This window comes from Platichthys flesus, chromosome 2, assembly GCF_949316205.1.
Source record: "Platichthys flesus chromosome 2, fPlaFle2.1, whole genome shotgun sequence".
In the NCBI taxonomy this organism is placed as follows: Eukaryota; Metazoa; Chordata; class Actinopteri; order Pleuronectiformes; family Pleuronectidae; genus Platichthys; species Platichthys flesus.
In genome coordinates this window covers 6966022-6993032 of record NC_084946.1, presented here as the reverse complement: position 1 = coordinate 6993032, position 27011 = coordinate 6966022, and the positions used below count along the sequence as shown (strand labels likewise).

Below are 27011 nucleotides of genomic sequence, written 5' to 3'. Positions count from 1 at the left end.
CAGCCAGCCCCCTGAGCACGGCATGCCGCCTGGACCTGGCAGCAGCGCCCCCAACAGTCCCATGGCCCTGCTCACCCTCAGCTCCAACTGTGAAAAAGAAGTACGTCTGCTTTGATTTCATCATATTCCCAAGCCCTGATGAACTGTTATCACAAATTTGCGTTATAGTAATCTTGAAATAAAATGTGATTTTATTTTATACAGATGGATGATGTCATCGATGATATTATTAGCTTGGAGTCAAGTTACAATGAAGACGTTCTTGGACTGATGGACCCAGGACTCCAAATCAACAACCAGGTCATTTTTGATATTAGAAGTATAACGCCAAATCACAACAGACATTATCTTAAGGCATTTAAAAAAATGAAAGGTCGAGACCTTACAATAATTGTATGTATATTTGCTTGAAAAGGTTTGGCTTCATATTTCATGTATCATAATTCCAATAACACACAAGAAACAGCTATAATTCACAACTATATTGACATATTTTTGATATTTGTTTTCCTGCTGTGTAGCTCCCTGTGTCTGGCAACCTTCTTGATATTTATGGTAATCAAGGACTTCCACTCTCGGGCCTCGCCATCAGCAACTCCTGTCAACCCAGCATTAAAAGGGAATACTCAGGTAAATTTCACACTTAATGGGATGTGCGTCAATATTTTATTTTTACTGTTAATTTACTGCTCTTACTGTGGTTCAGGCTAAGTTTAACTGAGAGTCACAGACAACGAAAGCTGCACTTATCTGTGACTAACTATTTTCAATACACACCTGGTAGTCACATCATATTAGAGTACACACTATTGAAAGTTTGCCATATGTCTACAGGTCTGATTTCTTATCTCCTACTCTGTCAGTGAGGTGTTTTTGTGGTTAAATTCTCATTAAGAGTAAATACAACACTTTTCCATCAGAATGTATGAAGTGAGAGCATTACGCTAGGGCATTGTCGATTTTGTGTGCAATTTGGAAATGCACCAGATACCCTTAAGTCAATAATTTGCCAAATAATTACTCCAGCTCCTGGCATGAAGCAAGTACTGGACAAGTCTGGATCCTGTAGCCAGTATGAAAACTACCAAAGGCAAGAGGGCTTTCCAGTAGGTAAGCAAAGCAAAGTCAACAGAAGTGAAAAGATGATATTGTTAGTAGTTGTGATGATGCAGCATAATGTGGTAAATTAAATTATCTAAATAAAGTTGCAGACATGTTAAAATGTTACGATGCAACCATTTTATATAACCACCGTCTTATAAGCCCTTTCATTAAACGATAAGGATTTTCTCAGACTGACGTTCACGTTTCTCTTTGCTTCACAGAGGCTGAGGTTCGTGCTATGGCTAAAGAGAGACAAAAGAAAGACAACCACAATTTAAGTAAGTCCAAACAATACCGTTTTTTAAGCTCAGTCTCTCAGTCAATTACCTGATACATACTTAATAATAATATGCAGTAGTTAAAAGCAAAATGACATGAAATTAAATAATAAAATAGAACGCCTAAAGGAAATCGGTACAGTGTTTTTTAGTACAATTATTTTCTATCTGTTTTTAGTACTTTTGGAGTCCTAAATTGCCAAATTTGAAAAATCTAAATTTTAAATTAGTTGGAATAACAAAAATGTAATTTTTAATTTGATTTATTACTTATAATTGTATTTGATGTATACTGATTCATTCTATCATCTGTAATTAAACCTACTTAGACTGATTGAGCTAATAAATTGAACTAACAGTGTAATCCCTTTTGAAGTTGAACGCAGACGGAGATTCAACATCAACGATCGCATTAAAGAGCTTGGAACTTTAATCCCCAAGTCAAATGACCCGTGAGTACTTTTTGTTTGTGTTTATGTGTGTGAGTGTTTGTCTGTCTGCTCATTAGCTTTGTCATCTACATCCTGCTCCTCATGCGTCGATGTGTGCTTAACGTGTGAAAGCATGACTGCCCAGAGCAGCAGTAAAGAATCCCGTGCTGTTCTGGTCAGCTGGTCAGCCAGTCAGCTGACTCTGACTGAAGATCTTTGTCTCCTGCACACCCCAGAGACATGCGCTGGAATAAGGGCACCATTCTGAAAGCCTCGGTGGACTACATCAGGAAGCTGCAGCGGGAGCAGCAGAGAGCCAAGGACCTGGAGTGCAGACAGAGGAAGGTGGAGCACGCAAACCGTCACCTGATGCTGCGTATACAGGTGTGTTATTCTACAGAGAGAAGAAAAATACAAAGTCAAAATATCAAGGCATGTAAAAAAAAAAGTGAGTCGAGACAAACAATCCAAGACCCACACACAGTACTTCACTAATACACGTTTTGAGAGGCCAAAGTTTAGGCAATAATTCATAATATAATAATGGCATATTAATAGTAGGAGGAATAGGAGGAATAGAAAAGTATTGAACAATTTTTGTCTCATTGTGATTAAGATGAGACGACCAGGACCAATCTCAGGTCTGTCTATTAAACATACTGCAAGTGGTTAGCTTAGCTTAGCATAAAGACTGGAAACAGGGGGAAACAACTAACCATGATCTGTCCAAAGGTAACCAACTTTACCAGTTCCAGCTCACTAGTTTACACAGTGTAACATGTTGGTTTGCAACATCTCTGTTAAGTCAAAACTCAAGGTTCAGAATACCTGAGCTTCTGTACATTTTTGCAGAACTTAAGAATAAGAAGAAGAGGAAACTCACACAACCCTCTTTTTATCTGGTGCCGTGTAAAACAAATGTGATCATTACATATTAACATGAAACTTGGAGATGACTTTAAGGGGGGGCTTTTTTAACTTTGCAAAGAACCAGACCATTTGTTTTCCTCACAGTCTGAAGCTAAAAAAACTTCACATTGACCATATTAATTTGCGAGTGGTATCTATTTTCCCGTCTTTCTCTTCACAAGAAAGCAAATGTTGAATTATTCCATTCCGCTTTTTTAGGCCCTATCCACTGACAAATCTATTACTTGTGCCATTTTATGCTTTAATCTGATAAAAAAGTTTTATACTTTTTTTACCCAAATCTTTCAGGAAGATTAAAAGTGTTCATATTTTGTTTGATTGTTCATTCATGAAGGAGTTGGAGATCCAGGCCCGCGCTCATGGTCTTACAGTGGTTTCATCCCCATCTGTCTGCACGTCAGAGTTATTGGCCCGAGCCATTAAACAGGAGCCTGTCCTTGGCGACTGCCCCTCAGACCTCTACCACCACAGCTCGGACCCCGACATGTCCCCTCCAACCACACTGGACCTGAACAATGGCACCATCACCTTTGACCAGATCCCTTCAGACGGTGGGGACCCCGGCCCCTATGGAAACTCCAGGACCTGTAAAATGAAGGGGTTGGTGAGGGACAGCCTGTCGTTGATTTCCTCGAATGATCCCCTGATGTCCTCTATGTCCCCAGACGGCTCCGACAACGCCAGCAGCCACCACAGTTCCAGCTCCAGTATGGAGGAGAAGGAGCACAGCTGCTAGCATTGTCCATTTGTAGCACCATTAATGAGGCGCCTACATTATAGTGACTTAAAGGTATCCACATGACGCAGTGGATGAAGGAACTGAGAAGCCCATTTCATCTTGATCTCAAATTTTTATCATTGTTTGCTCAAATATTGCTGAACTATTTTTATTTTGTTGTGAGCTTTCATGCATTTATCCATTGTGCACTCTATTGATACAGTCATATGATCTCAATTCCACACAGATGGATAGCTCAGAATTACTTGACAAGCAAATGTGAGGCTACTGAGAAATGTCTGCTGTCAGTATAGATTAGTCAACATTATAACTTTATAGTTTTTAGCCTTTTTAATTGTTGTTGTTTTTAAATTTTGATATTTTCAGAGATACATACAGGGTACTGAGCTGTCCTTGGCAATTGGGATAACATACATGTGAAAACTTACTTCACATGTATATATGATGTATACAATATTGAGAGAGAAGTGCAAATTGCTGATGCTTAAACTTGCCAGAAGAAACCTTTGGTTGACTGGATGTAAAATTCTAACTTCTGGTTATTCAATTGCAAACAAATATGCATATAATTACTTATGAAGTATAAATAGACTTGTTTCTAAACATATTTAAGTTGTATTATTTAAACTCCATGCTCTAAAAATCTTTTGAAGAACTGATAAATCAGAGGTGACCAAATGAGAATAACTGTTGTTAATATGGGGTATTATATTATTACTATCATTTATTTATTTTTATTATATTTTTTCTATTTCTATTCACAAAGAGCTTGCTGGGTTTGTATCAGTTATGAATACTTGTTTTTATCTGAGGAATTTAAAACATCAGTGATCTTTTCCTATTCTCACTTGTTGTCAGATATCAGAAACTTTCCTAATTTGTAATTACGGGCTAGTTTTTAAGAGAATTTAGAAACATGACAATATAATGTAAATGTACCTTATATTGATAATGTATGATCGTTTTTTTTAAACTGTGGGTCTGGTTATAAGAAAAAAACTGTTTAAAAAATCCTGGTTGTAACATATTTGAATTCCAAATTTAAAATGAAATATAAAAAATAAAATAATAAGAATTATTATTTACATGCTCGGGCTCACAGCAGCCTTTGTCCCAAATGTTTCAGTTGCTTTGTTGACCTGTAAGCACTTGTTTTTTGCATCATTACCTTGCATAACTCTGAGAAAAGGTCCATGTATACAGAGAGAAATCTTGAAATTTAGTAAGTTGACAAATTTGCAAATGTAAACATGTTGTGTCCTTTAATGCATAAATACCCATACCAAGCATTTTTCTTTAAAGATGTAGCTACTTTTGAGAAATATGAAGTCAAACTTTCACATAAAAAAATAGCCAGGCGTTATAACACAGGGTTGTGTTATTTAGTGTTATTTAGTAAAAAATAATTTAACAAACTTAGGAAATATTTATTTTTTCTGGTTATCAGGCTTTTCAGATGGGTTATTAAATTGGATAGCTAGTGGGATTTGAGCTCTCCTTCCCTTTAGGGGATGGTGGTAAACCAGTGGAACTTAAAACCCCTCAAGCTTCACTAATCATTATTAATGAACTGCTGGAAGGCTGAAAGCAGAGAGTGTTGCATGAAAAAATTATCTTGTGTTTAATGAACAATTAAAAGCTTTAATGAAGTTTTAGGGTATATTTCACAGTCATAACAGGGGTGTAGTTAGCAAGCAGCTTACTTTGGTTACACATACAATAAATGAAAATCAAACTGTTAAACAAACTGTTGAAAAAACATATTTTCCCGTTTAGATTGTTGTCAAATCAAAATTTAGGAAACATATTCTCACTATGCAGAGAAATTATTATGAAACACATTATGGTCAAAAGACTGTTGCTCAAATTTAGTGAGTAAATGCTTTATAGCTATTTTCCAATGAAAAAAAGAAGAGTAGCTACAGTTTTACACTTCGGATTGAACTGGTGCAGTGGCTGACACTCAGCTCGTCACGCCATTTTTCGTAAGCTCTGTGCAGGGTCTCATAAGATGTGTCATTAAAAATGTCTGCAAAGAAAGAAAGAGCATTAACAAGACTTTACGTAAACAATATTACATGATTTCTGTAACACAAGAATACACTCATACAAAGCATCTTATCCGGAAAATGTATATTATATATATTTAGTGAAATACGATATGAGGCTGGCCGGATATTGTGAAAGGCCTTTTTCCAGTATGTTAGTGGCTGCTAATATTTTACCAGCTGAATGATATACTCCCTGTATGCATAATCAGCAACAGCTTCAGGCTGATTGAGGACTATGCTAATGCTCCTATTATTCAAGTTCACCCTGATGATTCTTACCTGCTTGCCCAAGACCAACAGGCAGAGGCATTCTGAAGAGGCCACCAGAGTGCTTCAGCCTGTCCTGCAGAGACTTCTGTATGAGCTCCATGGTGAATCCCTCATGCCAGACGGGCAGCTCCAGGGCCACCATGCAGCTGATGATCCTTTGCTTCTCCTCCTCTGTCAAAAGACCACTCTCTTGAGACACGTAAACCATGTAAGACATATCAATGTTCACTGCCTCACCATGCAGGAGAGATGGGAGAACTTTCTGTATGGAAAAGAAAAGTTTGACAGTATTAGGATGTGGGTATTTGCTCTCAAAATCCAATGCGCAATATAAGATGAAAACATTTACACACAACGTCTTTTTGAGGATCAAATGTGGGCTTTAAGTGTCATAATGTTGTGCTATGTCTGCCTTAACGGATCAATTACCATCTCTAATGCTGGACTGATTAGGTGTCCAAAGTCCACAAGTCTGTTTAGGTCATCTTCCCAAAGGTTGGGGGCAAGCTCCTCGAGCATGGTGGTGATGGCTAAACGAGTTGACCTTGATGCAGCCTGGAGGCGGTTGTGACCATCTATGCTTTTATCAGTCTGGAATTTAGTGTCCAGCAGCATGAGACCATGTTTCTCAAGGAGCTCAAAGAGGCCTCTGTGCTTCATCAAGGCCATCTGTAAAAGCAGCAGGCAAAACACATACAAAGCATAGTAAGTAGGTTATCTACTGAAAATGGCAAGTGTTGAATAATATTGGATATAGAGTAAAGGTTTCTGAAGACTTCCAAAGAGGTCAAAACTCTAAAACACTCACGAATGTAAAACACCTTTATTTTCTTCAAACACTTTGGTCTTACAATAAAGTTTTCCTTCATACTTCAAGTGTCGCAATAACAGACACACACGGTTTTTCCACCAATATTATATTTTGTATTATTATATAGAAAGTAATGGTATTAGCAGATGATCATTACTTTTAACATCTCCGCCAGCCCGTTGGAGATGTGCCTTCGAGGAATGGTTTGTATGAAGGACAGGTCAAGGAAGACAGCAACGGGTGGAACGTAGGCACCAAGCTTATTCTTGCAGTTTGCAAAGTTGACCCCTGTCTTTGCCCCCACACTCGCATCGATGTACGAGAGCAGGGTGGTCGGGACTCTGATGTAAGGAGTGCGTCGCCGGTAGAGCGAGGCGGCCAGGCCAACAATATCAAGGCACACACCTCCACCCATGGCGATGATGGGCTCCTTGCGCCGGTCAAGGGAGAAGTTGTTGACCTCCTCTATGATCTTCAAGGCTATGTCCATGGATTTGTTCTCCTCAGTGGTGGGTAGAGCCAATATCTTGTACAGGACATTGTTGGCCTCCAAGTACTCAGTCAGCTTGGAACCGTAGATTTTGTAGACCTCCTGGTCAACGACTATGAAGCGTTTGAGTGGCTTGCTTGATTTTCTCATGTCCTCCACCTGCTGTGGGTCGGTGATTTGACCAAGCAGGAGTGTGTCATTGCATGGGTCCAGCAAGTTGTGAGTCTCGGTTACCTTGTAGGTGAAGACAATGGGGCTGACCACTGTCCAAGAGGTGCCCTGCTCTGTGATGCTCTCATAGCTGCCACAAAACACACATAAAAAAGGCATTATTATTTAAAGGGGACTATCAGCACTTCCAGATGACAATGTTCTGTTTATGTCAATAAATTGCAGAATATTTAGGGGACACAGTCTTGTTTGTGTTTGTAAAATAGTTATACAAGACGAAAAAGACTGAAGCCAAAGCAACGACTTTAAAATAACTTTTGGAATCAAGCATCAGAATATTAATACTTCAAACATGAATCAATATTTATTAGTATCTATTAATGAGAATCCCTGTCTGAATCTTATTATTGGATCACATCTAGTTAGAACACCATCTCTCAGAGATTAAATGTCACTGCCTCCAAAAACTTGGTGTCCCTGCTTTGGCTAGAAGCTGAATAAACAAGGTCGTATCAGAGAGCACAGTTCATAAGAGAACACAAATTGTAACACACATTTCTCAACATTGGGGTTTCTTTGGTAAAAACTTGTGTTTTTAATGTTTTTAATTCCTAACACAAAATGTTAGGAATTTTAACTTTTTTTTATATAGATATGCTGAGATGAGGGCTGTCTACCCTCAAGACAACTACATGAGCACCAATGGCTATTTTGATTGATTACAACAGAATCGGTTTCCCCTGCAGACTGCTATCTAAGATAGCTGAGAAAGTGTGAACTTCATTTGCTTCTACTATTGAAAATATTCAGTCTCCTCTGCTACACATAAATTACAATAGACCTGGACTCCTGATGAACATCTGTTCTTGCACTTTACAATTGCTGGCTTTACATTTTCCTATGAAGCCTCTTTAGTAAATAGTGGATCGTTGGGAATTCACAGCACGAGACTTAAACACTGGAGACAGTAGCTGCCTGAATTGTAGCTTATTGTAACCAGGTTTTAATTCAGAAATTACGCTGGTGTCGTCACATTTTGCACCGTGTGCATTCCACTGGTTGAACCATGAACCTTCTTTCTGTGCAAATAGCAAACGTGAACTATGGCATGATACTGGATGACAGAACAGACACTGCTTATAAACATTAAACATTTGGCCATGCTTCAGAGAATGGTACTGTCAGAATATAATACTTACCCTCTAAAATCTACATTGTATCTCGAAGGGACAAAATAAATATTAACAAATACATATTAAAAGGTTATACACATATTTAAAGTAATACACAAATCCAATATGAAGCATTTATCCTGCCATTTGTATTATATTATTAAAAGGACTGTGAGTGGAGTTCAATGTTAAACTCACATTTTTGCATCAGAAACACAGTCAGTTCTGTCCATGTTGTCCTTCGTGCCCCGGGTACGCTTCCAGGTACTTTTGACCCGCACTAAGCTGAACTCAGTTTTCTTTTCTTTGGCATCATTCTCCAGAGGTACCTTTCCCATTCTTTCTGTGGTGACTGTCACTTACAGATGTGAACAGATCTGGTTACAGACTAAATGAGTCCCAAATTCAAGGAGTCTTATGGTAGAACATCCCGTTTTGAGGATGCGCCTTAGATGGGGGAGGAGCATCTTCTTACAGTATGAGTGAACTCCTCACAGTGACAAAAAATGTACTTACTTGAAGCCTGACATTATTAAACTGCATTATATGTTGATTATTAAATAGAAATATGTTTATGGTCAAAATAATGGCATAGGAATCTTATTTTACAAGTCACATTTACAATATTTAATTATCATTGACATGCTGTTGCTTTTGGTTGGCAGTGTTTTTTACCTTCAATAGCAGAGTCTGCATGCATGAAAATAAACAGCCTTGTAACCTTGTCAGTTCCAACTGGTTTGACTGGGATCCAGGTGAGGAAACATAATTAGATTAGATTAGATTCAACTTTATTGTCATTGCACAGTACAAGTAAATATACAACGAAATGCAGTTTAGCGTCTAACCAGAAGTGCAAAAAAAAGGAGTTAAAGTGCAGAGTATTGTGCGTATATGAAATGTAAATAAATAAGATCACTTACATTAATAATATTAAAACTGTGAAACTAAAAGTGTCCACTGTCCGATGTAAGTTATGTTGTTTCCAGTTGAATTTTAAAGACGGGTCTTCTGGACATTTGGATGACAACACAGGAGCAGTATGGTGGCGTGTTGAGATTTTTGCTGTTGTTTTATTAGGTCTGAAAAAGGAATCACCAGTAATATCAATCGTAATAGATTTGACTGCAACTCTGTTTACCTCTGACACTGTTTTGTGGACTCAAACACTTCATCCACCCCTCCATCGGCCTTGTGGTGGGTAGATAAATATTTAATTTGTATTTATCTGTGAACTTTCCCTTTAATGTAACATAAGAACGCTGATAACGAGGATTCAAACATTTTTAAAAAACAGTTCTCTTAGAGAGTATAGTGAAACTGAAAGAAGCTACAGGAGCATCAAATATTTGATGTCATAGTCTATTCCTAATCCTCACCAGATGTCCCCTCACCTTCCTTCTTTAACCTATAGTCGTTAAATAGAGGTAAAAGTCTTTCACATCTTCGATCAAAACTGCCAGGACAACTGCACCTGTCATCAAGCAAAACCAAACTGTGTCTTCTGTTGTATATGTAAAAAAAAATGTATCATTCAACCAATAAAATAGATTTATCAAAATAGTTATAGCTGGCGGTGAACCAGTGCTCGCTGCTCACACAGTAAGACCTTCAGTCCAATGTTGCATTTAGCTAGGTATGCTAAGATTGTAGAACAAGGCCACCAATCGTATCACTGTTAATTTCCCATAATAACCAGTTTCTTAAAAGTGGGTCTCATATCCTAGTAAACAATTTCAGTAAGACTGCATTGATTATAAACAATGCTCAAACCAAAAACCAAACGATACACCTACAGCAGGGGCTGGAACTTTGATTCACAGTATAGTGGACATTGTGTGAAGAGTTATGAAGAGAGCTCAGAAAAAAAAAAAATCAGAGTTAGCGATTGAAAAGGCTTGTATTCATGTTTTATTTATTTTATTTTATACCACACAGTCACATTTGACACTATATGACAAAGGAAAGAGTGGCAAGCACTTTCTTTTATTATAAGGGTTATAATTTCATCTCTGTTTGTCTGTGTGCTAAGCTGCTTTCAGAAAATGCATCAAACTCTTATAAAAAGAGGAAATCCTCTAGAGAAAGTGCCTGTATGAACGCAAAAGTATGAGCGAGAGGCTCCGCAGTTTCTGCAGACTTTATCTGTCCATAGAAAGTCAGGAGAATCCGATGTGAGGATAACATGGGGGATTGATGACGCCTCTAACGTGGGAGAGATGGACTGTTTTCCCTTTTTTTAAAAAATATACTTAACATCAGTAGTACCATTATTTACAGGCTATGTTAGAGTAATGCACAACTTGGGTATTGCTTCATTTATTTATCTTTAAATCTGTATTTATATTTAGTTTCAGTACTCACACTCTGTAACTTTTAATCCCTTATTCTACTTCTCACACCTATTTGCATTCATCTTATACGTAAATGATCTGTGTTGTCAATATCTCCATTAGCAAAAACTGCTCCCGGCTGCTCCACCTCTCGCCTGAATAATGTGGAGGATTTGATGCTGTCGTGAACACGCCTGTATGAGTACCTCCTGCTGTGTTGTGAATGTGTGAAAGGCAGACTGCGGCTAAACTCCATAACTAATTCTCCGGATTTTACCCGCAGGTCAAGTCTAAAAACAGCTTTAGATGGATGCCCACAATAATTGGTGGAGCAATGTGGTATGGCTCAGGAAAAAAAACATTTGATTTCGGTGGGGATGTGGATCAGATCCTTCTTTTTCATTTTCTTTAGAGTCTTTAAATCAGCAAAAAAATAAAGAGCATGTGAACGTTTATTTTAAGTCATATATCATATTTCTGATTGACGAATTCAAAAGCTTCAGACATAACATGTAAATGAAATCAGTTCAATGGTGCCCTCCCCTCTTTTTTCTATTTTTGTGGGCCATAACTCCCAGTTAAAAATATCCAGCCACAACAACTGGCACCCCAGTTATTCCAAGCATTCCATTCCATTGGCCCGTCATGTGTCCAACATTCAATCGAAACTCCCCTGATGCTCTGTCTGTCTGCAAACTCTAGAGACCTTTGCTATTTTTTCATTGTATACATTGATATGGGCCTGATTTATCATTGTGCATTTGCTGTTGTCTTCTCAACATCCTCTGTGTTTTTATAATACTTTGACTTGCCAACACAAACAGAAATTCTCTGTGTAAGTGACGTGGCTAAACTTACATAAAATGTTTTATTGGAATAATAACACAATTTACCATTTATTTTGCCAAAACTAGCCTAGCCACCACGTTCCCTACCAATTAGCTCGGCAGACTGCATCCTTCACACCTAACCGGATGTGACAAGGGATGTTTAATTGTGATTGCAGGGCCCAGCCTTTGTCGATGATTTAATAAATCACATACAGGGCTGTTCAAACCACTGTCGTGGAAGGACAAGGTAGAAATAAAATAATCTAAATTTTAATTAAAAGGAATGTTTGGCTTATTCCCTAAAAATAAAAGAAGATAAAGATGTAATCACAATCCAGTATGGCAGGATTGACATGCTTTACTCAATAAACATTTTACAAAATGATAGAAGGAGCAGGCAACATATTTCACAAATCACTTCATCAGATTGCATTAAATACGCAGGTACTAATCATCAGTGTTCTGGAATTTGTATTTTTATTTCGCAAATAATGTGCTTGTTGATGTAAACATTTTCTCTCATTGAGGAGGGTTGGGGGGTCATGAATCTGGCCCCCAGATACTTAGAGCCGCCTCTGCTGCAGAGTGCCGTAGATCAGCGCTCGCTCACCCGACGCGGACACGTGCTGCGCGCTGTTGGTTAATGCGCGAACTCGCACGTTCTGCAACATTCGCTTCTCAAACCACAAACTCTGAGGCCTGCATCGCTGCGGAGACTGAACAACAACCCGGTGACTGGTCTTTGTCCTGAGGCTCCTAACAGCTGCTGTAGGTCGTCCCGCCCATAAACATGTCGGCAAGCGAAGGTAAGACTGTTGTTTCATAAACAAGTGTGAGAGTTAAACTCTAGTGGAGCGTCGTTCATTAGACTGGGGAGATGTGTTACCACTGTCTGCCACTGACACCTCCCCACTGACACGTGTTGACTGGTTCATAGTAGAAAACGTTTTTAATAGAGAGAAAAAGTATGACAAAATAAAAAAGGACATACAGTATTTTAAGGTATTTTAGTACCTTAAATATTTTATATATATATAAATATACTGATATACAAAACTAAAATGTAAACGTTCTATTCAAACTCCTTCTAAAGTTAAAGTATTAACCAATAAATGTCCTGGAAGTTCTGAATGTAGAGTAAAACTGGGACAGCACATTGACAACCCCTCCCAGTGGACAGGTGGTTTCTATGGTGGTTGACACCAGAACAGTCCAGATCTGAAACCTGTTCCCTTTGGACCGTTCCACAGCCCACTACTGGTTTCAAGTCGTATAGGTTCAGTCCGTATTACAGGACCAAGGAGATGCATTAAACATGGAAATACTGTGATTTTTGTTTCTGCTGAATCTTAATGACCTGATTTACATGTTGTTGATGTTTTTACTGGTACCCATCCTATTGGTCACACCCCTCAGCAGATCAGAACGTACATCGAAGTGGACATGAGATGATGAAAGACTAATTTCAAAAAAGTTATTTCAATTAATTTACTTTATCTTTCCTCTGAACTGTGTAGTCTGTAGTTTAATCTGTAGCTTTGGGGCCTCAACAAGTTATTGACATGAAACCACATGAGCTCTGACCTTACACTGCTTTTATTGTAAGAGGTCACATGTCAAACAGACTGAAAGCCCTTGGTTAACTCTTAAACAATAAGATCATCGTGTGTATTTTTTGTCCTAAATCTGAATCTACAAGGGAACTATAGTAACTATAGTGTCCAAATAAATGTGGTGGAGTAAAAAGTACAACATTTACTTCTCAAGTGTGGTGGAGTACCTCAAATCTGTACTAAAGGACAATAGTTAAATGTTTAATCACTTTATTCAATCTGTAAATTATCATTATTGGGTCAATTACAAATTACGCTTCTAAAATGGTATTTTTTGAAAGTCCCTCTTGTCCAGGTATTCAGTATCTCAAGCACCCAAATGTAAATTTAAAGATGGATAAACATCAACACAAAAAATAATTCATTCAGTACAATAAATATTTATATTACAACAATAATTTAACTCAAACCTATTATTCAATGTTTTAGAATAATATTTTACCTGCTTGAACCACCTGTCTCACTTTTTAAGTAGAGGTAAAAACAACTTAGTCCCAGTTTATTCAATTCTATTGTATAGTTTTATCTCTTTCCTTTTTCTGTTGTAATAATAAATGAAATATTTGGCTTTTTGAAATGCTGGATAGACAAAGCAAGCAACTTTAAGACATAACATGTTTGTGATCTGTCTTTTTTTCATTAAGCAACAATCCACCAAGGCCCAATTTCCCCCTCATGAAACAACATTTCAATTCACTAGATCTGGACTTTCTGGGACCTGCACCAAATCGCACACACTCAGAAATATCAGTTCCTTAAACATATCAGATATTTTTCATCAAGATCCTTGAATTATTCTCAGAGATATCAACTAACTTTTTTTCTGGGATCGAGCTACTATTCCGAATCCACATTAAACCATACTACCAGTTTTCATGGTAATCTGTCTGGTAGTTTTGTGTAATCCTGCTAACAACCAAAAATACATAGACGTAAACACAACCTCCTTGGTGCAGGTAATGACTGTGATGGGCTCACAGCAATGGTGACATCTTCAACATGTTGATGTTCTGACCCATTAGTGCTCAGCAGATATTACTACATAAATACATGAGCACTCAGTAGATTCATCATTAGATGGAATATGGCCATTTTCGAACTGGACCTTTATTTTGATCTCAAACATACACATGTACAGTCTCCTGACTGGGTCTTGCACACTGTTGCAATGACAGAGGCTGTTCAAAAACAGACAGAAAGAAACTGTATACAAACCTTTGCCAAAGCATCTCATCACATTACCTAGAGAATGCATCAATAGTAGAGAGAGCAGCTTATTACAAATGAGTTACAAATACATTGTGTCAACAAGTTACTCAATTCTGATTCTTCCTTGCACCTGTGCAAAACTTACAATATGCCCAACTAGACATATCATTCATAGGACCACAGCACTTATCTATACCACCGTGATGTCACCCATTGGCCAGCACCATCTTGGTTTTCTACCAATCAGAGAATATAAGCAGCTGTCAATCACACTGTGTCCACACCTCAATGCCTGCCATGCTTTATTGTCCATTTGACTCTGGACCAAAAATTTATAAAATGAACATGATACTATTTGTAAGAAGATCGATTTGAGACCTGTTTTATGTAGCCTACCGGTAAGTAGGGTCAGTTTTAATCCAATTCCACAGAAACAAACTTCTTTTGACAAGCAGCAGAGTCGCCCTCTGCTGGTCATTGGAGAAAATACACGTTTTTAAATTCAGTCTATGATCCATTCTCGTGTGAAGATTAGATTAAGCACCAAACCCCAACAATAAATCACCTTCACCTAAGTCACAATATGTTTTTGATACTGTGCTTCCTTATGTCCTCTCACACAGACTTTATATCTCATGAAGGGCACCACTATCACATCTATGTGACCTTGTGTCTACGGCAACTGCAGCTGGGGACGGAGCCTGCTTTACCTCTATCAGTGTCTTCACAGCTGTCTTCCCGACTAACAATGAACTATTGTTTTCAAGGAGGGAGAAATTCATTCTCAATGACTAAACTGAAGTGACTTTGGGTTGTTTCCGCAGTCCCTGACACCCCGGTGGAGGTCCTTGTGGATCTGCTCACTAAGGCCAGTGAGCTAGCTGCATCAAGTGGTAATGTTCCCGAAGAGCTGACACGTCACTTGCAGAAGGCTCTGGACATCGCCAGTGGTCTGGATGACTACCTGGAGAAAATGACCACACAGGAGAGTGGACCTCTGGCAGAGCTGTTTAAGTATGTCCTACTGTGAATACACAATCATCCAAAGATCGAGATGAGACTTATAATGTTAACACCATAATACCATTATCATGTGTAGGGAAACAATATCTCATGACTGGGATAAAGTGCACAAGGAGGGTAAAACCAAGTTCCGGCTTCCCAAAGAGTGCATCACTGGACATGTGGAAGGTGGGAGATTTGCGACTCAGTGCTACTATATTCACTGATTTACCATTTAGTGATAACGTGCTCTCTGGTGTGTTTTCGGTGACAGGTCAGACCCTGAAGATGCTTATTCACATGAGTCAAGCCAAGAAGGTGCTAGAGATCGGGATGTTCACTGGCTACGGAGCCCTGTCCATGGCCGAGGGGCTTCCTGACAACGGCCACTTAGTCGCTTGCGAGTTAGAGCCTTACCTGAAGGAGTTTGCTCTGCCCTTTTTTGACAAGTCCCCACATGGCAAGAAAATTACTGTCAAAACTGGATCTGCCATGGACACTCTGCAGGTGAGAGACAATAAGCAAAACACCACGGAAGGAGAGTCAGAGAGTTTTTTTTACAGATTTAAAGAGATCCTAAAGACCAGGGCTGATTAGAATATAGAGAGGTTCAGATAAAGAAAATCTCCTGGGGTCCAGAATTATTAGATGAATTGAGTATAGCACTGTGTTGCCTCAACGGATAAAGGCTTACAGTTTGAATTCCCGTCTTTCTGTATGGACTTTGCATTTTTTCCCTGTGACTGGGTTTTCTCAAGATGCTCTGGCTTTTTTCCCCAACAGTCCAAAGACATAGACACTGGGGTTAGATACACTGCCTCTCACCCAATATCAACTGGGATTGGCTCCAGCTCCAAATATGACCCTCAAAGGATAAGTGGTATGGATGGATGGATGAGTCAATAACTATCAAAGCAAAGAAATAATAAATCATATTATTTAAATATCTTTCGCAGTTTTCACACTGAACTATAGAGATTTTAGAAAAAGTATTCTAATAAAATGCTTCAATCTTTATTGTAGATTGTAAAAAATCAAAGCTGTAAATAAATGTCCAACTTACTCATAACTTTTCTATGACTCACTTATCACAGTCTATTCTTCTTCCCATCTACTGCCCGCTATGAGAATCTCACTCACCGACTCTGTTCGGTCGTAGTGGTCATCAGAATTCACAGATTTGATTGGCTGAGTGGCATCAGTGAGAGGATTTACAACAAATGCAGTTGTTCAGTGAATTTCCTGGGCGGCTGTATCAAGGCTAGAAAAACTGTGCCGTACAGGTTGGACACATCTGGGTTCAGATCAGACTGTGGTGCGACTTTTAGTGACCTCTTGTTTAGACACTTAAGATGACTCTTTTGCCAACGTTTATTATTTATTTACTATCGTAGCTACTGTACGTTATGTCACAGTAGCCAATGGTTAACACTGACTCTGTCTTCATTTGTAAAACTGTGGAGCATGTGAAAACCATCTGTCCCTTTCAGGAACTGGCAGCTGCAGGTGAGCAGTTTGACATGATCTTCATTGATGCTGACAAGAATAACTACATCAACTACTACAACTTCATCCTGGACAACAACCTGCTGAAACTACGAGGCGTCATATGTGTAGACAACACTCTGTTCAAAGCAAAGGTTTATCTTAAAGACTCCACCGACGCCAACGGGCTGGCCCTTCGAGAATTCAACCATTTTGTCTCGAGTGATCCACGTGTGGAACAGGTTCAGTTTCAAACCTCTACATGAGAGTGTGTGTTTTACAGGTATTTCCTATTTTTGTTAATGATGTCTGTCTTGTTTGAAGGTCATCATCCCCCTCAGAGACGGCATCAGTATAATCCGACGGGTGTCTGTGGCTTCTGAATGCTCAAGGACACAGGTGCAGTTTAACCCCGATGTTATAAAATCACACAGCTCACACATCTGACTTTTTACAATAGCATCTTTCTCACTTGTTATGTCCTCTCTGGCTCTTAGCGTAAAGTAACGGATGATGAGGTTTTCCGTGGGGTCAAGGGGCAGTCCATCCTCGACCGGATGCGTCTCGATGGAAAGGTGGCCTATGTGACAGGTGCTGGTCAGGGGATAGGCCGAGCATTTGCTCACGCCCTGGGGGAGGCTGGTGCGAAGGTGGCTGTCGTGGACATGGACAAAGTTAAAGCTGAGACTGTGGCCGAAGAACTGTCCCTGAAAGGTACGGCATGCAAACACAACAAATATTACATTGCCATGTTCTATGCCAGCCAGCTGGTCAAACTTAGTAGTAGTAGTACTAGTAGTTGTTGTATATATAGTTTACTCCATAATGAGTAAATCTGCTTATTAATTAATTAATTTGATAGTTAACAGATTTTGTCTTTTGTCTTTTAGACTATTACAACTCATTTTATTCAGGTTTAAGCCAAAACTAATTTTCAAGCCCTCACCTGAAAATGTATGATAATATTATTTATCATACATTGAAAAGTACTGTAAAGTGTAATATCATTATTATTATTATTTGTATTATTATTGTTATACTTTCCCTCTGGGTGTGTGCACTTCACATTTGTACCAAACGTCATTCACAGCTTTTCTTCATGTCCAGCAGATGGCAGCATAGTAAAGGATAAGATATTTTCTACCTGATTAAACTTGTTCCATCAAACTTTTTTCTGATGGTTGGGATTATCTGTCCACTTTTCTTTTACAGAATTAGATTTCATATACATTACAAATAAATTGGAAAAACTTTTACCTCTGATATTGTTGAAATAGTTTTATCTTGTGTGTTTTATTCGTTGTTAATCATGTTAATCAAAACTGCACTTCTAAAATGCCCTTAGATAGAAGTTATGCATTACTAAAGGTACAGTGTGTACAAAGTATTTTAACAGACGTCCCTGTTATGTGATACAGGTATCCATGCCATTTCAATCACAGCTGACATAAGCAAATCTGATGACGTCCAGAAGATGAGTGACATCATCGTCTCCAAATGGGGAGCGATCCACATCGGCTGTAACAACGCCGGCATCAACATGAACTCAGCCAGTGAAGACACCAGTTTGGAGGAGTGGGACCAAACGTTTAACGTCAACCTGAGGGGGACGTTCATGTGCTGTCAGGTGTGTGTCACTGAGTGTAAAACACATTGTGTGTGTGTGTGTGTGTGTGTGTGTGTGTGTGTGTGTGTGTGTGTGTGTGTGTGTGTGTTGTGTGTTTGTGTGTTTGTGTGTGTGTGTGTGTGTGTGTGTGTGTGTGTGTGTGTGTGTGTGTGTGTGTGTGTGTGTGTGTGTGTGTGTGTGTGTGTGTGTGTGTGCGTGCGTTTGTGCGTGTGTGTGTGTGCGTTTGTGTGTGTGTGTGTGTGTGTGTGCGTTTGTGTGTGTGTGTGTGACACAGATAGACAGTTTATTCTTCAGCTTATTGCAGTAGTGTGAAGTGAAATTTAGAGACATCCTGGAAAATACACAAATAAATTATTATGTATTAAATTAAATCCAAGTTAAAGCCTCATTTATTAAACATTTATTTTTATATCAGTATCTCCTTAATATGTTCATACGAATTTATTTCAGTGCTGTTACTTTGAAACGCTTCGTAGAGAGGATTTTATTTTCCATGTGGAAAATCAGACAATTAAAATATATTGTTAATAAAATCTTCTTGGTTTCATTCAATTCTGAATCAATGCTGGATAGCACAGTTCACTAGAGGAGGAGATACTCAGCCACCATCCTGTGTGGATAAGCTTAATCTGAAGGTTTTCTTTGTTCATCTTTGTGAAACTGAGTGATCAGACACCACTGTGTTGAAAACGGCAGAAGAAGAACAGAGACAGCATTAGGTATTTCTGTTTTTATGGATCATAACAGATTTGAATTGGGTTTAACATATATATATATTATAAAGAACGAGAATAACATTTTCTACTATGGGACAAGGAGTATACTATTTTGTCAGACATCTATTTTGTCCTATGCAAACTACTGTGAAAGTCTCTAAAGATTCCCTGTTTGCAGATTCTTCAGATTTACTGATGGCTTTTTCTTATAATGGCTTTAGAAGTGGGGGAATTTGTCGTCCCAATAATTGAACACTCAATCATAATTTATCTGAAATACTTAAAAGCAACAAATATATTATATCGACTGGATGCACTGTGTAGCAGGTACAAATGATCAAATGCAACAGTGATAAAACCAAGATTCTCCTCTCATAACATAATATTTAAGAAATACATGCTTTGTTAAATATTTAAAAAAATTAAAATTAAGAATAAAATATGCTGAAAGAACTAGAAGGATTCTTGATGTTCCTTCAGTAGTCTATCTCTTTGTCTGACCTAATTATTGATGGTCCGACCAGCTGCTCTGTAGCAACTAAATTTAGTTCCACATTCTCTATTCGCTGTCAGTCATTTATTTCCATACATATGTGAGATGCTCCACCACAGCTTTAAAAGCCACTCACGTTTGACCACCATCTTTGAGTATAAACTGCATGTTGTTGTGTTGATCTATACTCGGGCCTTCTGTAGCATATCTGCGCCATAATGAGGTGTTTAATGTGTCTCTTCTCCCCCTGAATCCTTGCTTTAGGCGGCAGGTCGAGTGATGTTGAAGCAAGGATACGGCAAGATTATCAACACAGCCTCCATGGCCAGTCTAATAGGTGAGTGATGATTCTATTCCCCCACACTCTCTGGAGCCCCTCCATGTCTGCTTTTAATCTCTCCATTTGGCGTGGAGAGTTGGGCTGAGAGGAGGAGGGGGAGGAGGTGCAGAGTTAAATACTGTTTTGCTGTGCAGCTATTTGCGGGAGTGCACGTCGCATTAAGTCGTTTTTATCAGCAGACATGAAGTCATCATATCTGACTTACGATCGTTATACGGTTGCAGAGTTGAAATAAGAAAAAACATCAGCCTTGTGTACGTTTAGCAGTTTTCATGTTTTAGAGAAAACTTAAGGTGAACCTGCACAATTAAAACAGGATTATGGAGCTTTACTCTTTTTTTCTTTCTTTTACCCCAGTTTCACTGTTGTATAAAGATGCATCCACCCCTGCATACAATAAGCATAGCAGGAAATACATAGTGTTGTGATTGCGTCTCGCTGAGGCGCTTTTGCATCATAATAAACATCCCCTCTCTGCGGAGCTGTCTGGAGGATGTGTAAGGCAACCTGAGGTCCAACTTGGGAAGGGGGGCGGGGTTCCTGTGCAGTGGCAGAACCTCAGCCTGTGCCAGCAGCCGTGTTTGAACAGCGGAAGAAACTTTTAGCGTGAGCCCAGTAAAAGCCTTGTAATTCGCAGCGCCGGCGTAAACGGCGTAACATTCCTCCTCCAACAGGTTCCTCCGGAGGAACAGCAACACTTCATCAGCAGTATAGTCCAATCGCCAGTAAACTGCTGTACCATATGGGACCCAGTCCCGACTGCAGGGGCAATCTGTAAAACAGGAGCATGCTGGTAAATAGAGGCCGGCGTAAAAAAATGATCAATTACTCACATTACGTGCAGTCCTTCAGGAATTTACTTTATTGGTCTGGACATCTGTTGTAATATTGTCATAATGTGTAATCAGATGGGACCTGTTCTAGCCAAGTGGAAGCCCAAAAAGCAGCCGTAAATGCCCAATTAAAATGCACAATGACAGGTTTTTGTCCATCTGCTGAATAGAATATGTGCTCACTAACACCCCTCCACACAGACAAACACACACACACACACACGTCGACCATCAACCACCATTTTTTCTCTTCCGAATAAAGGCCAGCAGTTCAAAGACACCAGGAAATATCCATGTCGATACGGTCACACTCGTGGTTTTTTTTGGGGGGGGGGGGGGCTGTGTGACCTTACTGAGAGATTTGTGACCCCCCAACACACACACACACACACCTGCTGATCTGCAGCTGCTCGGTTGTGAACGTTGGTGCCACTATGGGAAAGGAGGGGCATCATTTGATCTCCTTATCTGCGCCGAAGAATTCAGAATGTAAAAGGCGTGCCTGATAAAGAACGTGTATTTTCCTCCACTTGAAATGGGCAATAAGTAGCAGGGTGAATGTTAAAGAGGGCTTTGGAGAATGCCCTCCTTCTACCTCCTCTTCCCTTCTCTGGGGATTACTGCTCTTTAAGACGGGCGAGAAAACATCAATGCAGGTTTATTTAAAGGATGAAGGCATTTTCTGAATGGTATTTTGGGGCTGTATCATCAGGTCTTGAGTGAGGATTAGTGCTGTTAGGCATTTTGAGCTGTGTTTCCTGTCCTGATAAGTCGGATTTCACCTTCAATCTGCGTGTAAGCCCTGGGCTCCGCTCCTCCTCGCCTGCTCCTCTGAGGTCCTAGCCTGCTCTGATCCAGCCCTGCCCAGCCCAGCCTCACCTTCTCCCGCTATCTCTCCACACTCTCTATACACAATCCCGCTGCACCACGTTCTCAGCCACGGAGCCTTTGTCCTAACGTCCACATCTTATTTCTTCCCCACCTTCTACCTCTGTCCTGGGCAGGGATGGTCCAGCCTTTTCCTCTCCCCAGGACCGCTTCTCTGCCTCCTTGCAGCTGGCCGTTATTTATCATCCCTGTCTCACACTGAAGCCATTTGGCAGTCAGATCAGCAGGTGATGAGGTTAACTACTAAAGTTGTATGTAACTTGGAGCCTTCCTCATGATGATTAATCAACCGGTAGAAAATGAGCCCCTGTCCCGGCATCCCATGCAGTGTGCAGCATCTGTGATGGTCAAGGCAAACAAATGGCTCCCCGCCTTTGTTGCTGAGGACAGAGCATAACTGGACATTATAAGCAATTAATTTTACATGGCTTCATGAGCAGCGTCCCCCCCCTCCCCCCTCCAGCCAGCTAATGGAGGAGCTTTTATGTAGTGTCCACAAGAAAGTGCATGAGCTGCAATATAAAATGTCTAGTGTGTGAGCACTCTTTGAGAAAGGAGCTGCTGTTGATTTCTTTTTTTCACAAGTACAAACACGACACAAACAGAACATTATAATTTATCTATTTCAATCTATTTACTGTCATTAGTTAAAAAATATTGGTCGTGTAGAACATGAAGTGCACCTCCCACACTGAGTTAGGTTATAATGCAGAAGGAAAGTAATGGTCGGGCAAGAGGCATCAGAGACGAATGGGTTGTGTCTTTTCTCAGAGCCACCGACTTTATCTGTTGACTTCCGAAATAATAAGAATCATCTATGTATTAAAAAATGACTTGAGACTAAGGCTTTCTTTGTATAGTAGCTAAGTGTTGCATTGGGTAATTTGATTTGTAAGATACATTTTAATCATGTGCTATTTGCTTACTTTTACTGGCGTATGGGTTTTAATCCTGTGTTTGTTAGTTAGTTTTGATGGTATCTATATAAAACAAATAAATTATCCATTTAAATTTGTAATTATATAAGATAGTTCATTTTAATTTAGTCAGATATCAGATATCCAAAAACTGGCTTGAACAACAGATGGAAATAATTATGTACAGCTAACTCTGCTTCATTTACAGTATTTTGTCTGTTTGATGTGCACTGTCCCTAGAAAATACATACATGAAACCATGAAGGAAAATATTTTAATCTAATACCTGTGTAATCAAGTCAAAGTTCATGATGCAATAAATGTGATCTTAATGAATCTTAGTGTAATTGATTTCTCTTTCCTCTGCCCTTCAGTCCCTCATCCTCAGAAGCAGCTCTCCTACAACACGTCCAAGGCCGGAGTGGTTAAACTGACTCAGACTCTGGGCACCGAATGGATCGACCGAGGAGTGCGTGTCAACTGCATCTCACCGTGAGTGCCGTCTATTCTTGGCCGTCTCTCCACTTGCTCGCTCGGCGCTCGCTCGCCCAGTGTTTGCGCTGAAACGCCCCGGTCCACCTTCGAGTGTGGCTAGGACTCGAGCTGCCAAAAACGAGTGGTGATTAGCGTGTTTGCTTTCATATGAAGAGCCCCCATTTGAGAGCGATGCACTAATTTAGGTCCTCAAACAATGCATCAGTGCTTAATTAGATGACGTCTTGAGGGATGAATCAACCAAACACTTGCTCTAATTGTTCTATTCAATTAGGGAATCAAATTTGCAACCTCACTCAAAGTGTTGCTGCGACAATGGAGCCTTGTTTGTATCTATTTGTCTGTGAAGCTGAGCAGCGGGAAGAAAAGAGGAGAACAGAGGAAGGGTTGTGTGTGTGTGTGTGTGTGTAGGGGGAGTCAGTGTGTGTGTCTGTGTGTGTTAAGTGGAGCATCCCTTAGCCCCAGCCATCCCTGAGCAAATCCGTCCGGTAGCACCGGGCAAGCCGCAGCCCCAGAACAAAGCCCTTGCACACGCTCAGCTTTATTTATCGGCAGCTTGTTTGCTAATTTTAATTTGCAAAGAAGCAATTCTCTCTCCCCCTCGCTAACTGGCTGTCTCAATGGGCCTCTGATTTCTTTGAAGTGACAGTCGGTAAATATGCATAAAAAAGGGACACAATTAGCGCTCGCAAGGTTGACTGGAGCCCTATTCCATTGGCAACTTTAGCCGCGGCGGTGATAAGCTGCATTATCTAGAAAATTGGCTGAGGGAAAACAGTACCTCTGATTGCCAGGAAAGGTTCCAGATAACAGGGCGGCTGAAGAGAAATATAATTGAGGTGGAATATGTTAACCAAGGTGTCACACGCTCCTTGGAAGTGCTAATTTAGCCAAATGTTGGAATTTCATATCAAGGCGCCGGGATGCATCGAACAATGATTTGGGCCTCGCGGCTTTTAGTCACTGTCACGTCGATTGTGTAGAAAGTCAGAAGTCGTCTCGTATTAGGCACAAACAGGCGTGTTGACATATTTATTCAAATGTGAGCCGTGTGATATTTCACGGGAGGAGGTGGAGGGGGACTGCATTTGCTGTGAGGGGAGACAACGGACCAGCGACAAAAATAATAGCAGCACAAAATGTCTTCACGTGAATTCTATCTAAGTACTGTCCCTGCGTCGGTAAAAAAGGAGGGAGTTGTATTTAAGTAGTTAACCCAAAGGCTGTGAGCAAATTATACCAAACGTCCCCACACACCCGCAGGCTCCTCCTGAGATGTGCCAGTCATTTACGTGCCACCAGTCCCACTGTAAGTATCAGAGACGGCTCTCCCTGCCCTTTCTTCGCAGGATAATTGGGTTTATTTTTGTCGCCAAAGTGGTGGCTCTGAAACAACGCTGTCACTCCTGGCTCTAAACTGCGATGCCTTCTGATTTCATTCCTCCGTCTCTCTTTTTCAGGGGGATCGTTGACACCCCTCTCATCCAGTCGGAGAGTCTGAGGCCTCTGGTGCAGCGCTGGCTGTCAGATATCCCTGCTGGTAGACTGGCTCAAGTGACAGACCTGCAAGCCGCAGTGGTCTACTTGGCATCTGATGCCTCCGACTACATGACAGGGCATAACTTAGTCATAGAGGGTGGGCAAAGTCTGTGGTAGAGGAGGGAGACGGAAACTTTGTTCCTCACTCACCTGGGATCAGTTTCAGAAAAGGAGCACCATTTTATGCCCATATCAGTATTAAATTACACATTTGACCAATTTCAAAAAGAGTAATGTTACTGGATGTTTAGTTGTCGTTCAGCTCTGATCTATGTACGACAGGTCTAATCCTGTATACGTTCAGTTTGATGTCACGACTGTTATAAATGTGTCAAACGTAACTTGTATGTTATGGAAAAAACAGTGTCAGTAAGTTGAAAATCAAAGTGTAACTATTGAGAAATAAAATGGTGCAACAAACAGCCGGCTTCCTGTTAGTTTTTTGTTTTGCTGACTTGTTAGAAAAGTCCAAAAGTGAAAATGAAAATCGTAACTAGTAAGAGTTTTGTCACAATTTCTGCTCCCTCCCGACCTTCGCATAAACTGTATATTTTGTGTCTTTAATGCTTTTGAAAGAAACTAGTCTTTTTCCAAACACTGAAAAGTTAAATTTTTTCATTATTATAGTTTTTTATATAAACGTGAGGCTTATTTACAGTACAATGCATGACTGACTGCATGTGTGATTTCTGACATATATATTTTTCATCTCGCTGATGTTCACCTGATATATGTTTATGCATTGATGTCAGTGTACCTCTGTATTTCTAGGTGAGCCAAAGCAGTAATTGGTTGTATAAAAGGAGCAACACAACTGTATAATTAGTATTGAACTGGGAGTAATGCAAATATGAGATATGTATCTGGGTTCTTCACGGTAGACGTGTGTAATTTGCTTCACCTTACTAAATGGAAATCAGTAGTGAAACTGTATGAAGCCTACTGTCATTTCAATTGTGTGCGTGTGCAGAATATTGTCAATGAGAGTCGTGTGTTGAGATTTGTAGTGGAAGCAGAGATTGTATGTTTCATGCAAGTGCAAAAGTGAATGTGAATTTTTTCATTAGTACACAGACAGCCTGCAGTGTGCCGCCATGTTTCCAGAACAAAGCAATGGAATTATTCTACTCCTTTAATTTGAACCAATTTGCAAAACTAAGCTGCATTACTGACACCAGGAGTAAAACCGTCCATTAGCTTTACATTCTAGTAAAAATAAGAGAAACTGCGAAATACTACATGGTTGATTCAGTGATGACCACCAGTTTACTTTCACGCTAGAGCAGGATACCAGTGAGCTGTAATATGCCCTGTCTGCACCTTGACTTACCGCTCCCCCCGGACTCTCGTGCACCATGTGCAGGATTACGGCATCCCAGTCCACCTCTCTGCAGCTCTTTCCTGCCAAATGGTCCCTACAAGTGGTGCTTGTGAGTGCCATCTTAATTGCTCCATTAACTGTTTGTGTGCCGAGAAACAATACTTAAAGGGGAGGTTGGCCGAGGACATGACCCTGGCCACTGCAATTATGTGAAAAGTAGTGGCCAATTAGCACTCTCTGCAATGTGACACTGTTGGTGTTTGTGTGGGCAACTTCAATTTCTCACTGGTAGTGACCGTCCGCCGATTTACATAATTGGGGGATTGGTCATTAATGGGAATGGCGCGTGAGAGGATCCCATTAAGATATGGAGTGAGATCTGATCATCTCCTCTGCTCGTGTGCTATTTATCTCCAGCTGTATTGGCACATTAGGTATTATTAGGATTCTTATCCCCATATTTCATAGTAAAATATCTAACTCTGGCATGTCACATTCATGCAGGGTTTTTGCAGAAATTGTTCAGAGGAAGGCAACGCTTCTTTTTTAAGGCAGTTTCAGTGTCCTGCCACTGAGGGGCAGTATGAAGACAGGCAGCGGCAGGGCTGACACAATGACACAAAGTTACAGGAGGTTATCACATTATTTGCTATCATCTAAAGGTAATAACACTGAACTCTGCTTTATGTGTATGTGAGGAGATTGTGATAAAATAAAGAACACCTCACCAATTCTGCTGAATAAATACTAATATATTTTCAATTAAATGTGGTTTGATAGTGACCAGTTACATTTCAAATGCATTAAAAATGTAATTATATCTGTTATTTTGTCAAGAGGAGATTGGAATAATTCTTAAAGTTGAGAGAAAATTAAGTGCAAATAAGAATCTATAACAGCGGATGATAAAGTGTAATTTACAC

The 27011-nt window shown here is 39.9% G+C and overlaps 3 protein-coding genes across 13 annotated transcripts; 2 read left to right on the top strand and 1 right to left on the bottom strand.

Annotated features, from left to right (window-relative positions):
* Positions 1–7: 7 nt before the first annotated feature.
* mitfa (melanocyte inducing transcription factor a) lies at positions 8–4441 on the top strand. Of its 11 annotated transcripts, none has more exons than XM_062411196.1 (8): positions 8–100; positions 205–300; positions 522–577; positions 1019–1110; positions 1326–1382; positions 1759–1834; positions 2050–2197; positions 3078–4441. In XM_062411196.1, the coding sequence occupies exons 1-8, from the start codon at positions 23–25 to the stop codon at positions 3477–3479; spliced, it is 1005 nt and encodes a 334-aa protein (XP_062267180.1). In that variant the 5' UTR covers positions 8–22; the 3' UTR covers positions 3480–4441. The 11 variants fall into 11 exon arrangements, with proteins under 11 accessions (XP_062267180.1, XP_062267157.1, XP_062267166.1 ...); XM_062411173.1 differs by having other exon boundaries at positions 522–630; positions 1027–1110; XM_062411182.1 differs by having other exon boundaries at positions 522–630; positions 1018–1106; positions 1328–1382.
* A 685-nt stretch (positions 4442–5126) lies between these two features.
* Positions 5127–8838, bottom strand: eevs (2-epi-5-epi-valiolone synthase). Its single transcript, XM_062411885.1, has 5 exons — positions 8646–8838; positions 6772–7405; positions 6233–6472; positions 5813–6065; positions 5127–5511 (listed from the first exon to the last, which is right to left on the bottom strand). The coding sequence occupies exons 1-5, from the start codon at positions 8783–8785 to the stop codon at positions 5402–5404; spliced, it is 1377 nt and encodes a 458-aa protein (XP_062267869.1). The 5' UTR covers positions 8786–8838; the 3' UTR covers positions 5127–5401.
* A 3390-nt stretch (positions 8839–12228) lies between these two features.
* On the top strand, positions 12229–25189 carry zgc:113054 (uncharacterized protein LOC541322 homolog). Its single transcript, XM_062395280.1, has 11 exons — positions 12229–12416; positions 15257–15446; positions 15532–15623; positions 15709–15941; positions 16925–17161; positions 17244–17318; positions 17417–17633; positions 18338–18546; positions 20020–20092; positions 23108–23225; positions 24689–25189. Exons 1-11 carry the CDS (start codon positions 12401–12403, stop codon positions 24882–24884), a joined length of 1656 nt encoding a protein of 551 aa, XP_062251264.1. The 5' UTR covers positions 12229–12400; the 3' UTR covers positions 24885–25189.
* The last annotated feature ends 1822 nt before the right edge of the window (positions 25190–27011 follow it).

Bases quoted from the DNA above. Each gene is read 5' to 3' on its own strand.
- mitfa (XM_062411137.1), top strand. From the start codon at position 23: ATGCCGCCTGGACCTGGCAGCAGCGCCCCCAACAGTCCCATGGCCCTG. The intron at 631-1,026 runs GTAAATTTCACA...TAATTACTCCAG, and splicing joins CATTAAAAGGGAATACTCAG to CTCCTGGCATGAAGCAAGTA. The intron at 1,111-1,325 runs GTAAGCAAAGCA...TTTGCTTCACAG, and splicing joins GCAAGAGGGCTTTCCAGTAG to AGGCTGAGGTTCGTGCTATG.
- eevs (XM_062411885.1), bottom strand. From the start codon at position 8,785: ATGGGAAAGGTACCTCTGGAGAATGATGCCAAAGAAAAGAAAACTGAG. The intron at 6,473-6,771 runs GTAATGATCATC...CTGCTTTTACAG, and splicing joins GGCTGGCGGAGATGTTAAAA to ATGGCCTTGATGAAGCACAG. The intron at 5,512-5,812 runs GTAAGAATCATC...CTTTCTTTGCAG, and splicing joins TGTTGGTCTTGGGCAAGCAG to ACATTTTTAATGACACATCT.
- zgc:113054 (XM_062395280.1), top strand. The intron at 15,942-16,924 runs GTGAGAGACAAT...TGTCCCTTTCAG, and splicing joins CTGCCATGGACACTCTGCAG to GAACTGGCAGCTGCAGGTGA. The intron at 18,547-20,019 runs GTGTGTGTCACT...TCCTTGCTTTAG, and splicing joins GGACGTTCATGTGCTGTCAG to GCGGCAGGTCGAGTGATGTT.